This window comes from Drosophila suzukii, chromosome 3, assembly GCF_043229965.1.
Source record: "Drosophila suzukii chromosome 3, CBGP_Dsuzu_IsoJpt1.0, whole genome shotgun sequence".
Lineage (NCBI taxonomy): Eukaryota > Metazoa > Arthropoda > Insecta > Diptera > Drosophilidae > Drosophila > Drosophila suzukii.
In genome coordinates this window covers 68,146,606-68,161,030 of record NC_092082.1, presented here as the reverse complement: position 1 = coordinate 68,161,030, position 14,425 = coordinate 68,146,606, and the positions used below count along the sequence as shown (strand labels likewise).

The following is a 14,425-nucleotide window of genomic DNA, read 5'->3' as shown; positions in this document are numbered from 1 at the left end:
CCCATCATTCTCTCCATATAAAAATCCTTTCCGTAATCATGACGCATTGGGTCAAACATTTCCCGCCGGGCAATCTCTTCGAATGGTTTGGCTTGGAGCCATACCGGATCGTCTCTGTTCCATTAGCTTTATATTTTTTTAACGCCCGGCGAGCTTTGTTGCTGAATTCGGCGAAAATAACACCCTGAAAGATAGAGAGGGAGAGTCAAACAGGTTCGCGAGTATTTGAGAATTGCTAGGGAAAACATAGGGCAAACATTTGGGCAATAAAAAAGCTACATGTTTTTTTAATTGGCATAAGATAGACGAAAATATTCCGCTTAATCAAATCAATAAGCTGAATTTAATTAGTTTGTAAAATAAGAAAGCTGATAATACAAAAAAAGATTTATAAGAATTTGTTTTATTAAAAATAAATTGAGCTTTAGAAGATATGGCTAGATAGGTCAGTTCTATTGGCATAGGTTCAAAAATATTGTTAGGCTAAAGAGAGAGATTTGGGCGAACACTTTATCTTATCAGCTGGGAATTAAACTCAAGTTCAGCTGACAAAGAGATTTCGCGTAAATTTTTGCCTTGACAAACAATTTCAAAATATTTTTTTTTATTGCATCAGATTATAACCTGATTAAAGCATGAATCAGATCCCGTTCCACATAAACAGTAAAGAATCGACCGTAGGTTTCCATTTATTTATTTAGACAGTATTTTGTTTATGTTTACCATATATATGTATTTGTTCAAACACCAAAAAGTTTTGTCTTACTAATCAAATTGTTGGCATATCATATATAGTAGTTGCAATCTGATGAAGTATACAAATTAACGTGTACTCGTATAGGGAAATATAAATATTCGTTTAGATTAATGACTTAAGATTAGTTTACAAATTAATTAAAGTTGCACAAATCGTTCGAGTTTGCATACGATAAGCATATTTTTACATGACAATTTCCGCGCGAAACAATTTGGCACGCTGGGCAAAGAATATAGATAATATGTATAGTATGATTATATGGGGCGATTCAGAAGATATCATTCGTTGACTCTAAGGACTAAGTGTCTATGACAGTTTCGTATAGTATTTATAAGATAATTCCTTTAGCATTGAGCAGGGTTAACTAGCGGATTAACTGAAGCTAATCCTGGCTGGCAGATCCACTCGTCTGCTGGTAGTTGCACACGATCTTCGCGGCATCGTTCATCATCTTGGCCGTGGAGCGGACGAGGAACATCAGATGACACTCGTCGTAAACGGTCAGCTCGACACGGGTGCGCACTAGTCCATGGAGAACTGTGGCCCGTTCCAGATCCAACCATCGTTGCAGTGCCAGTTCCCGTTCCTTGACCGAGCCCGTGAGCGCCACATCCGAGGGACCCCAGAGCACAAACTCCAGGACGGCCTTCGCCTTGGACAGGGACTCGGCTCGCTCCTGCTGCAGGATGTCCGCCAGGATGGGAGTGATCTTTGTGGCGGGCAGCATGTCGACCAAGGCGGAGTGGGCGCACTTGCACAGCGTACCCATGGGCTCGTCGTCGTCATTGTTGTTTCTACAGGGGGATGGTAAAAGTTTATATTTAAGATTTATAATTTGTATTAATTATGATCACTCACCCCTGCAGCACACAGAGCCGCGCCTGGGCATCCTTGTTGTCCATGTCCTTGGACAGCACCACATTGGACAGACTGAGTGGCGTCTCCTCGATCGCCTTGGCCTGCAGGTTCTTCATTCCGTTGACCAGCTGCAGCATGATGAAGGCCACCTCCCGGGTCATCACATCATCGAATGCTGGCATGGCATTTGCATTGACCGATCCATCATCAGCACCCATCGATGTGGCTGAGGATTCTTCGTTCAGGGTACTCAGATTCTGCACCGAGACCACATTCCTCAGATTCCCAGCCAGCGATCCATTTCCATCCTTCAGTCCACTGAGATTCGGAATGGAGCCGCGGAAGTTGAAGTTGCTCTTGTCCAAAACCTGCGACTTGCCCTTGAGTATTGCTCCGATCGATTGGAGGGTCTCCAGCTGTAGCCTGGGCAGCACGGAGATGGTGGCCTGCAGCAGAGTCACCTCCGTCGAGGGCATCAGTGGCAACTGGTAGCTGGGCACCAGGTCACAGAATTCGGTCACCGGGTTGAGCACGTCGCTCACACCGCCGGTCAGCTGGCTCAGTTCACCACCCACTCCGGCCAGTTGGTTGCAGTCCGCCGATAGGGCCAAGGTCACCGGCGATGAGCTCCACAGGGCGGCATGGAAGGCCTTCTTGCCCACCACAAAGGCCTGGGTTCCCTCCAGAATGGTGAAGTCCTCGTAGCGCAAGTTGATGGCATTGGCCAGAGGACGCAGTGCTGTCGGCACCACTGGAGTTTGTTGAAGCTGGTTGGGATTACGATAAAGAGTAGGTATTAGTCATCAGAGGAAACTATATGGATAAACACAACTTCCCACCTGATCTAACACCTGGGCGAGGGCCTCGTGATTGGCCACCACCACGGCGGTGTAGTTATCCTCGATGGTCTTGTGCACGACACTGCGTCCCTTGCGCATGCGCAAACGATTCGTGGCCTTGCTGCGGTTCTTGTTGGCCTGTAAAAGTGATTTAAGTAAGTTTATGAGTTTGTATAAGATATATTTAAGTAGAACCCACCTGTGGCATGCCCCAGACGCTGTCGTTGATGTCCGTGGCCACATCGCCGCCCGCCTCGCTTCCGTAATAGCTGTACGGAGCATAGATATCGAACTCGCCCACCTCACTGCCTGCATAGGAGGCCGAGATGATGCGTGGAATGTTGGCTGAAAGAGGTAGAAGATCCATTATTAAATATATTTGGGTACAGAGCAGAATAGCTCAAGAATAGCGGCGATTTCTTAATGTAAAATTACGTTCTAATATCATGTTAATACTTTTGATACTGCTTTCGTTGAGGCTTAAAGATTTGTCATTTGTAAAATTAACATCACATTGAATGTGTCTTCCCAAAAACTCTAACTTCATGCTAACTTTCTCTGATAGATTACAAACTTGAATTTTAACATGACATTGAGAAATCGTCCCCACATTTGACCACTAAACTGATTGATGTATACAATCAAGACTTTAAGATTTTAAGAAAGACCAGAAAACCTACCCAAGCTGTTATTCAATCCATAGTTTCGCACCGGTCCGTACTCGCTGCGCGTGTAACTGGCAATGGAGGCCGTATCCGAGTAGATGTTATTGCGTCTCGTGGCCTGGGACAATCTCTGACCCGCCACGGAAAGGTCAATGTTACTGCGCGTGGGCGGAGGAGGAGGCGTTGATGTGGAGGGCGTGGGCGTGGTATTACCATTAGCCGTTGGTGGTGGCGGAGAACCCATCTTGACGAACTCGTACATATTCTCGTAGTCGCGCTTGTCCTTCAGATAGCTATCGATGGTGCTGTTGATCTTGCGCACCGAATCTTTGAGGCTGCTCCGTTGGGCAGCATCCGCTGCATCCAGGGATCGCTGCTCAAAGATCTCCAGTTTGCTGGAGATGGACATCTTCGGCTCGCTCTTCTTCTGCGGCTGCCTCTCGAAGGTGCTGGTCCTGCTATTCGCAGCCGATGCGGACTTCCCTGCCTCCTGGCCAGTGGTGTTGGCACTTGTCTTGGCCATCGTCTTGCCCTGATCCGTGGCTACATTGTCACCGTTTGACGAGCAAATGGAGATAGTGTCGGTGAGGACTCCGCGCTTGCGCACCAGTTCCAGCTGGGCCTCCCGCTCCCGCATGCTGGCCGTGCGCTCCGGCTTTCGTGGGGCGATCGAGGAGCGGATTTCCCCTGGGGAATAGAAAAAACAGATGTTGTTAAGTGAAGGGTTCTCTTTAGGCAATAGGTAAATTATCTAAATAATGCAAGCAATTCTTGGTTAACTTAAAACTGAATGAGTAAAACCTTCCAAAGGCATTTAACGATGAAGGGAAATGTGCAATTTGTTTAATTTACTTCTTAAAACCATATGGCTTTTACACACTTTGAATTGGAAAGTAACAACTACGTACGTTCTGTGCTTATTTGTCTTTGTCACACAATCATAATATAATAGTAAATTAAATTTTTATGTAGGCCTTTGTCTGTATATATAAAACTGTCGTTATCATTTTAAGAATAAATCCCGAGTTAAGTTTAGTAAAACCACAGCCTTAACATGTTTACCAAATATTCTTTCTGTAGATTGGATTTGTGCTAGGAAAGGATTTTGGTCCAAATGACCACAGGCAGCTCATTGTTTTTTGTATTCAGTATATTTAAGCAAACTCATGGTAGCATATTATAATCTTTCTAAAAAATTTCGTTATATATATTATTATGTTAGAAAAATGATATATTAATTTAAGAGACTCTTAAACAATAATAATATTTCATGCGATATGATTTACATTTATTAATTTTAGCATGAACATTTGTGCATGAATATTGGTGCTATTAGTTTCTTTAAATATTGAAAGATTTCTGGTTTCATTTTTATTGCTCTTCAGATGTTCCCAAATTGTGAACAGTTCAAGTACCAATTAAAGAGGTAGAGAGAAAAGCTCTTCACTGCCATATTGTAATTTATTCATAAGATTTCCCAGGCTGTCCTCAAATTTGCCTGGCCTTCATGGGGCGATGCCAAATGTTGGCTGGCACCCGAGAATTGTGGAGAATCCACCAGTTCCTCCCTGCCCCTCCTGCTTTTCACCGGGGCCAAGTAGTTAGACAACCTGTGAGTACTAATTGCGATTTTGACCCAAATTCGTGCCAAATTACAATTCGCATGGTGCTGTTGGTTGGTCAGGTTGAGTGTGGTGGCTCTGCTCTTGGATCTGGGGCTAGCCGAGATGTCTAACAAATGGCTCTCTGGATGTGGCCGTTTTTTCATGACCAGGTGCCAGGTGCAGCGGCAGGTGTAACAAGTTCTCGCCGCATTCGCGTTGACCGCAAAGTGTCAGGCCGAAAGAAATGGGTCTCTGGTCCGCCGGTTTCACCACCAGACAGTTCTTTCCTCTGCTCCAGCTAACCATCAACATGTGGTTACCTCATTGGGTTGGCCTGGCTTATATTCATTTCGATTTTGTGGTTCTGTTTTTTTCTTCTGTTTCAGTTTTCCTCCGCTCATCTGGCAAACTATTTTGCTCTCTGGCTTTGGCCACTTAACCCAGTTTGAGCCGGCTCATCACACTCGTTTGGATGCGGCGGATATGGTCATAAGTGGCCTACCTGTATCCGTACTTCGGTGTGTTCGGTGTGTGCTCTGTGCGCCCGTTATATTGATTAAAATGCGTAACTTGTTCTACGTTTGGTTTTTGGGTTCTACTTTCAGGGGAGTTGCTGCTGCCAGCTTTTACCATTTACGGTGATTTTATTCGTGTTCTTGTTTCGTGTTTGTGGCTGCAATTGGAGTCAACAAGTTGGCAGAAAGAAGTGGGTGAAGTGGCCAAGACCCTTCAGACCCACATATACTATATAAGTAGTATATACATACTATGCATGAGCTGGCTGTTTTGAAGGTCGCCCAATTTCTGGGCGCTGTCAGTGAACGTGATTTGCTTACGCTTTCTTTTGGAATGCGATCGCCAAAAGTCGGGAGAAAGGGGATTTTGTGGCCCACAACTCGAGTTGGAATCGGGTCAATGGGAACGAGATGGAAATTACCATCATGAGTGCCGGAATTCCGCTTACTCATTATGCAGGAATCTCAGCGGCCTAAAACGTGCGGCTTATGTGCTCTAACATACATTTAGAAAATATTTTGTAGAAGTTACTATTGGAGATTGGCTAAGCACTAGAATGTTGCATTTAAAATAATTTAAAAGGTTATAACTTGTACAACCTTTTTATTAGTCATATTTTGGGCAATAGAAACCTGTTTTCTAGTGGCTTTAGATATATACATCGGTCATAGAATTGTTGAATCATCAGGTGTTTTATTAATTTGTAAACTATTTTCAAGAGCTTTTAGAAATGGTTACCTAGATTTAAATATTAAAAATTTATGATTATAATAGATAATTATTGTCTACCAGCACCCACCAGCTATTCTGTAACCCTAGACTATCCCTATGGCTTTAAAGAAATATGAGGTCAATCAATGATTAATTTACATATACATTTTAAAATTTGTGACACAATTCTTGATATTTTATTATATACACATTTTTTTAATGCTTTTAGAAAAGGTGCCCTTTATTATACTCAATCACCAGATATATATTTATAGATAGGACATTATTCAAAAAGCCAAGTTTGTGGGCTAAACTGGACTACAAGTTTTGAAAACCTTCATTAATTAATTAATACACGTTACACGGTTTGGTATGCAATATTTTCTAGTATTACTATTTTCGGATACCTTTCACAACCCTACTAAGTCAATCTGTTAAAATCTTCCATATTTGTATTTCGGGGTGACCTATTAATCTTTTCCGACTGAGTTTAAATGGGCTATTAGTTGGAATTTGGTTTGGGTTTATAGATGACACTGAATTAAACACTTAATTTATAGAGAAACTCACCCAAGTTGGCGTAGACGTTGTCGGCCTTCAGCTTGACGGATCCGGTGCCGGATGCCAGGGTCAGGACACTGGAGTCCACGCTGCTGGCGCTAAGCGTGGCGGTCAGCTCGGTCTTCTGCTTCCGCCGGAGTTCGGCGCTCTTGGGCGGCGGTGGGCGTGCCGGCTTGTTGGCCTCGTGGGCGCGCTGCCCCTCACTGGCGCTCGATCGAAGGGGCGGGGCGGGGGGCTTGGCCGTAACCACAGCCACCGTTTGGGCCGACACGGAGTCACTGGTCTTGGTGATGTCCTTCACCACCTCCACGGCCGTAGGATTAATGTCAATGGGATGGATGATGACCAATCGGGGTTTCCCAGAGGGACTGCCCTCTTCCGTTCCTGTACATATTTCCGTATACATGCTGGTTTCCTTTTTGCCCAGAGATTCCCCGGTTTTGTTGCTACCTCCATTGCTTCCCATGCGCAGAAACTTTTTGATGGAGAACTTGGACTTTTGTTTCTGGGGCGGTGAGGCCGACGGGGATTGGGATTTCTTGTCCAGGCCAGCGGCGGCCAGGCATTCCTCCGACATGGAGAGATGACGCTGATTCCGGGGCGTTGGCTCTGGTGTCAAGGGTTGTTTAAGGCTTAAAACCGAGCTGGCTGACTGGAGTTGCATCTGCTTGGCCGCATTGGCACGCTGCATCACGAAGGTATTGAGACTCCGGAACTTGGGATTGATCACTGCCCGTTCCCGCTTGTCCTTCTCCCGGATGACAGGAGCTGCCACCGCCGCCGCCGGAAGAGCTGGTTTCCTGGTGTACAGATTGCTGTTGCTGGTTATAGATGCAGTTGCTCCTGTGGCAGCACCTGTTGCTGCTCCTGCTGGTTGTTTCTCTCCTGGTGACGATGACGCGGACGATGATGTCTCACCCGATGACGTGGCCTTCTCCGCTGGCTTTGCTGCCGCCTTCGCCGCTTGCTCGAACTCAACTACCAGACTGTAATCTCGCTCCGGCGTGGGCGGAGCGCTCAGCTTTGGCTCTAGCGGCGGATTCGGGGCTTTGCCCTTTTTCAGCTTGGCCTCGTCGGAGGCTACCAGATTGGCCAGATTCTCTTTGGCCAGCTGTAGACTCTCGCTGGACTTGGAAATGGCCGACTGCAGCTGGCTGATGAACTGCTGCTCGGCGCAGCTGGGTTGCCGCTTGCCCAGGAAGCTTTTCAGTTGGTTGTTAGTGCTCGAATTATTGTTGGGATGGCTATTGACAAGTGGTTTCACCGGCAGTTCTGGCTTTTTCAGGCCATGTAGAAACGAGGGCCTGGCATCGATCTTCATGGGCGGTGGCGGTGACTTGGGCAGGGCAGGAAGTTGTTGTTCCACCTCCTTTGGCGACGACAATTGCTTTTGCTTCTGCTCTAGACTATTATCCGGATCGGCACTGCCATCGGGTTCGCCATGGAGCTCCCTGCTCTTGACAGCCGGCTTGGGCACTGCCTGATCACCAATCTGTATATCCTCGTAGTCCGAGTTATTGGTGCTAGCACTGAGTTTCTTCTCTGAAAGAAGTTGTCCACTTAACGCTGTTCCCTTGGCCAAACCCAAGTTCTTGTATTCGCTGCCCAGGCTAATACCAATTCCAGAATCCGATTCACTGCGGATCATATTGTAGGCATTCTCCTCATCAGAACTCCCGTCGAAGCTGCTGCCCGTGGAGTCTAGGGCGTCATCCGAGCTGCACTTGGTTACAATCAGGCCGTCGGAGGTGATTTTGCTGGTCATGAAGTTGCCCTCGTGGAGATTATAGCTGGCCGCCCGGGTTTTCGAGCTCAACAGCATATCCGTGATGTATTGAGAGCTGGAGTAGTGGGAGTTACCGGAACTCTCCGACTGGGCGGCAGTGGCCACGCCCACCTGTTCGGAGTACTTGCCATCGGGTAGATTCTCATAGCTCAACTGGGTCTCCACCACATCGTAGTAGGCGGATACACCATTCTCCGTATCCGAACAATTGCTGTCCGTATCCGAGTATTTGTGGCACACATTTACCTTGGGTTTGGTCTGGTCCCTGGTGATGGGTGCATTCCTCGCAATGGGCTTCTTAAGGTCGAGAAATGGCTTCGGGGAATCACTCAGGGCACTCAGCTCGAATTTTATCTTGCTATTGGTGTTGGTGGAGGAGGAAGTTGAGATGGTGTTGCCGCCGGAAGAGGTGGCCGATGTACTTGTCTCACTCAGCTTCTGCTTCTGCTCCAAGGTCTCGGAGATTTCGTCTAATAGAGACTTCTCCATGGCTCTTTCTATGGGGGGACTATCTTTTCCATCGCGAGAGGATGTGCCTGTTGATGCTGATGTGGTGGCCGTTCCCGTTGTGCTTTTGGTCATGGTTAGCGTGGGTGTTAGGGTGGTGGTCACCTTCTTGGTAACACTGGCAGTTCCCGTAGCTATAGTTGTACTACTGCTTTTGATGGCTGTTGTTGTGGTTATGGTGGCTGGTTTGGTTTTGGCTGCTGGTGTTGCCCCAGCCGATGTTGCAACTGCTGTGCTTTTGCTTTCCGCCGGTGCACTTTTTGCTGGGGTCGATGGCGACGCCGCTTTGCCAATGGGCTGGCCAAAAGGCATCACATTGATGGTCAAAGTCTGCTTCTTGCCCTCCTTGTCCACCTGAGGGGCACCCAGTTTGAGGGCAGCAAAGGATTTCTTGATATTCTCCTCGGCATCGCCTAGGAGATTGCCATTGTTCATATTGAAGTCGGTGTTGGCCCTGGTAATCCTCTTCAGCTCCACCGTCTCCTCGTCGTCCGTCTCGGTGATGGCCATGTCATCGTGCTCATTGCCAAGATTCATAAAATCGTGATCGTCATCGTCATCATCGTCTTCCGACCACTCTCCCCCATAGCCAATGACCTCGTGGAGCTGCTTGGGAAAGCACACTTTGCCGCCCTTTGAGCTTGAGGATTTTCCAGAGCCACTACTTCCTGAGGTGGAGGTGGAACTGGTCAGTCTCACGCCAAAAGCCTTCTTAATGATGCTCTTCGCGGGGGTCTTGTGCTTGTTGGGGTAATCCGTTTTAACCTCGGGCTTATGACTGCCACCCATTTTGGAGGCGGCTGCTGCTGCGGCTGCCTTGTGCTCATCCTTGGACTTGAAGCAATTCGAGCACAAATCCTTCTTCCAGGCATTCTGGGTAAAGTGCGAACAGATCGAGGACGACATCGCTGGGGGTTTCCTTTTTGCTTACTGCTCACTCTGATGAACAACCTTAGGCCATATTCTGCAAAGGGAAAAAATACGAAAAATATATAAGTGGTCGTAAGTTATGGTTTGCTGATGATGATGGTGTTGTTAGTTAGTTCACTTCGTAAGCCTAAACTTTCTTTGCAAAATATTGCGCAAGCTCACAATTAACTTTCACTGGCCGCCTGCAACACAATCTCAACTTCTGCCGCATGACTCAATATTGATTGAGTGGACACGTTAAGCCATGTGGTCATCCTTCCCCCGAAATCATGGCCACATGATGCCATTTGCCCAGGCAACAGCTTATCAATCAATCTTCATCTTGATAATGGAATTATTGAAATTTTGCTGATGATGATGGGGCTGCTGTGCAGTTGACTGCATGGATAGCCAGAAAAGCCTTGATGGGTAGTTGGGAAAATGTGGAAAAATAGTAAGGGACGGCTAGATGGGCTGACAACCACATAATTAACTTTGATTGTCACATCACAAACATTCGATTGCTGTTGGGTAACCGCCAGTTGTTAGCTTGGCTACTGTTTGCCGTTTATTTGGTCCCCTGTTTGCAAATGACTTTCTAAACCCGGCCCAAACTGCATGTGCAACATGTTAGCGGGTCTAACGAAAAAAACCTAGGAAATGCCAAATAAAACAGACAGACAACTCATTTATCGCTTTAAAATTGACGGCTTTATTTGGCCAGAGCTTCTAGAAATGATTCAAAGGCAAACTGGTTTCCTTCTAAGGAGTTGACCACTCATTTTGATAATTTCCCGTACAAAGAGAGTATGATTTGTGGTTCTGTGAAATTTCCTACAACTTTATTAGGCTAATTTAATGACTAATTTGTGAGAACTTTTATGGGCAACTTTTATTCTCAAAAGTTTGTGGACGTACTAATTTTGTGAATCCTTTTCAGACACTTTATGGTCATATCTTCTTATTATACTCGCAGTCATATCATTGGCAGATCAAATTACTTGCCAACGAATTATGAATTTTTATCTGGAAGATCTGCCTAGAATGACTTTAACCATTTTCGGGCGTTTCTTCAGAACCACTTCTCACTACTGCCAGCAACACCACATCAGCTAACAATGTAACGATTTTGAGGTCTTTAAGCCATTAACTTCTTCTTATGGCTGTAAGCATCTACGCATGTATGTCACCTGAACCAAAACTGTTACACTTATAAAAACTAATGACTTATTAAAAGAAAAATAAATAAATTTAAAAAAAAAATATTACAAGTTTCGTATTAATTATTTTAGAAATATAAAATATTTAAAAAAAGAAATTGTAAAGACACATTTCCGTATATTATATCTAAAATACCACTTTATATTTTTTTTAATAACAAAATAACAATAGAAAACATTTCAAACTGAATGATATAATTTGAAAAGGTTTACATTTAATAATTTACTTTAAGGATTTCTTAATTTAATAAAGAGAAATTGCATAGTAATATCATAGTTTAAAATCCTTAAAATACCTATAATTGTTAAATTTAATACATCTATGCATCTATAAAAAATGGAGAAACAATTTTTAAATCAATTTTGAAAATATTGGATTAACTACATTTTTTATCAGTGAAGTTAAGGCGCCGAATTGGAAGAGTGTTGCTGGTGTTGCTGGCGTTTTTAGCGATGTTGCTGCTGTCGCGGCGACAACACCCACAGCGGCAACAATGAAGATGACAACACTACAGCTTTTGGCCTGTTTCGGTTTGTTTTGGCCAACATTTATCAACGCCAGCGCCAAGGAAAGTTGACCCATTGTTGAATGTTGCCGGCGTGCTCGACTTCTGTTGCTGCCACGCTTGATTTCTGCATCGGATGGTTGTGCTACTATAGTATACTGGATCTGCAGTTTTGGGTCAGCTTTTTGACTTGACGTTAATATGCATAAATCTCGGCTCTCTGTGCAATGCGGTCCCAAAAAACAATTGGCCTCAAATGAAGATGAGGGGGGTCGAGGGAAGTTTGGTTGGGCAAATTGCATAACTGTGCCAGCTAAATGTTGCCGCCGTATTTTTTTTTACATTTTTTTCTTTTCTGCCCGCATTGTTACCCATAAATTTTAGCCTCCGCTCGCGGTTTTCGTTACCGTTTGTTTTTCTGTCTATTTCTGCCACGGTTTTTTTGTTTGTTAATTGTTTGCATTTTTTCTTTCACTCATTTGCATTCGGTTGCGGAATCGATTGGCCATTTATTTATGGCCACACACAAACTCAGCGAACACAAAATCAGGCAAAAGGCGATGAGAGTTGTGCCCATTCTCATGGAAAGCAAGTGGATCGCTGGATTCGATATATCATATATGCATGTTAGCCAACATTTGAGCGCAAAAAAAAATGAAATAGCCGGGCAATTGGAAAACTGTCAAAGGCTGCAAAAGAAATGCAGAAAATTCACAAAAAATTGTGGGGCCCCATTTGACCATATAAAAGCTGTTTGGCCAAGACCAGCCTCCAATTCCAATCGAAATGAAGATGGTGTGGCAGCGGCAGCAGCAGCAACTCGAAATGGAATGCAGCAGCAACATCATCGAGACAACATCTTTAAGCTATTTTTCAAGTTTGGCAGCAGGAATGCTGTTTCTGTTTCTGTTTCTGTTTCCCCCCGGTAAGATTGTTGGCCAGAAAAGAGATATCAAGCAAAGGCAAAAGTGTTACACAAATAAATCTACATAAATTTCAGGCCAGCGCTAAACTCCCGACCAAAAAGGCTAATTTATGCTTGGCCAGGACGTTAGCTTTTTAGTTGGCCAAGTTGGCCATATACGGCGAGTGGATCATGGATCACTTGGACTGACATTTGGACAGGATTTGGTTTAGGATTTCGATTTGGATTTGGAGATTTCAAAGGTGGGGAAAACTGTCCGTGGGCGTTACCAAACTAATCGATTTGCCGTCTGATCTGGATTTGCATTTTGCATACATACTGTCTGCCAATTGGACACACACGAAAATGCCCGTTAACGAAACCCGTTCCCCCAATTTGTTCCGGCGGGCAAAAGGCAGGTAACCCATTTCGATATTTTGCATTCTGGCGTTCTGGCGTATTTGCTTTAATCTGATCGGGCAAAACAGTTAGCTTGACCGCAGTCCAAGCAATCGAGGCCAACAGGTTTTTCGGCCCCAAGCAGGAGAGTTCTGCAGGCTATTCTTAGCCAAAAACAACATATCCTAGTCTTTGCTGGGTCAGGAAAGTGGGTTAAAATCGCTTGATTCAGTCCCCCACCACAGAGCAAAAATTTCCAGAACCGAATTTTAATTTAATCACCACCGAGTGTTGATTCCCATTAAAGTTGAAGCCGCGCACCAAAAAAAACAGGAAGGCAAAAATCGCAAAAGCACGAAATTGAAACGAAATGAAGCGCGAGATGAGATGAGGTTAGCAAAGATTCAGATACTATATACACTGATAAGAAAAAGTAAAAATTCCAATGATTTCATAATTAATTTAAACATTTTACGCTTTTTTATCCAATGGAAATATGGAATATGAATGGATATACGAATACTAAAAACATCTTACACTAAACGTTCTAACTTGATTTAAATGTAATCAATTTAAATCATGTAATTAAATATGTTTTGTATTTAATATTAACCTTTTTTAATTTTATTTTACAATGTTGTAATAATAATACAGAATTCCGACATGTATTTTAACTACTTCTGTTTTTTTAGTGTAGCTTTCGATCTGGAAATTGGGATGGGGGCCGCATTCGGGAGCTTTGTTCCACATTTGCACGTGAGATTTATGCGTGGCTGTGTTGCCGGGGATTGGCCCCCTTCTGTTGTTTATTTATACATTTATCGTTATGTATACGCACGTATTAATGGATCTATACGCACAAGGCAGTCGTATCCATATCCACATCCACCTGTGTTATGTTCGCTCCGCTCGAGATTATGCAAAGCAGCGGAGGAAGAATGCTCTCCGCCTTGTTTACACTGGCTAAGTTATGCAGAGGCACTCGGCGAAGTTTTTGGCCAAAAGAATTTCTGGCTGGGTTGGGCTTTTAAGCTCCACGAACGGATGTGGTGGGCGATCCGCCATTAGCCAAATGTCAACTATTTGCTCTCGGCCCGATCTGTTGCCTTTAAAGGCAAACTGCCAATTAGGCGCCGGGCAAAGACTTGAAAATCTGAATCTCTAAGCCGCCATAATCTTATGGCTTTAAAGTTCAAAGTTCAAGTTCAAGCGTGTGCCCAGCGCTTTGCATTTTGTTGCATTGTTCTCGCGGGCTTTAGGCCTAATTACACTTTCAAATTTAATCAGCTGCTTATTGAGAGCTCTCCATATGTGGGAAACTCAAACATTGTTAGGTGAGGAAAATATTTCTATTGAATCTTAAACTTTACACTGGGAGAAATATAGATATTAATAAACTTAAGTCCCCACAGATCTACTTTTTAAAAACCTTCATATCATTCTTGAAAAATGTAACATTATTGTATGCTTTTTTTAGGCAATCAAATAAAATTTAAAATAAATGTCGAGATGTATTTTGAATACATATAATGAAAATTTTTGAGGTGGTAGTAAATTTATAAATTACTTTTATAAATGTAAAATTTTATCTTATCTCCTTATTCAGTAATCTCAATAATTATAAAACCACAATTTAATATTTTACGATTTTATATCTAGCACATTATAATAAAACTATGTATT

The 14,425-nt window shown here is 44.0% G+C and overlaps 1 protein-coding gene across 1 annotated transcript in view; it reads right to left on the bottom strand.

Annotated features, from left to right (window-relative positions):
• Window positions 1-678: 678 nt before the first annotated feature.
• LOC108014141 (streptococcal hemagglutinin) overlaps window positions 679-14,425 on the bottom strand; it is a 39,360-nt gene continuing 25,613 nt past the window's right edge. Inside the window, exons 3-8 of the mRNA XM_036816722.3 lie at window positions 6,521-9,768; window positions 3,135-3,806; window positions 2,654-2,799; window positions 2,455-2,592; window positions 1,616-2,382; window positions 679-1,551 (exon numbers count right to left, since the gene is read on the bottom strand). Coding sequence (XP_036672617.3) covers window positions 1,140-1,551; window positions 1,616-2,382; window positions 2,455-2,592; window positions 2,654-2,799; window positions 3,135-3,806; window positions 6,521-9,710 — 5,325 coding nt within the window. The 5' untranslated portion in view covers window positions 9,711-9,768 and the 3' untranslated portion in view covers window positions 679-1,139. The remainder of the gene's footprint in view (window positions 1,552-1,615; window positions 2,383-2,454; window positions 2,593-2,653; window positions 2,800-3,134; window positions 3,807-6,520; window positions 9,769-14,425) is intronic.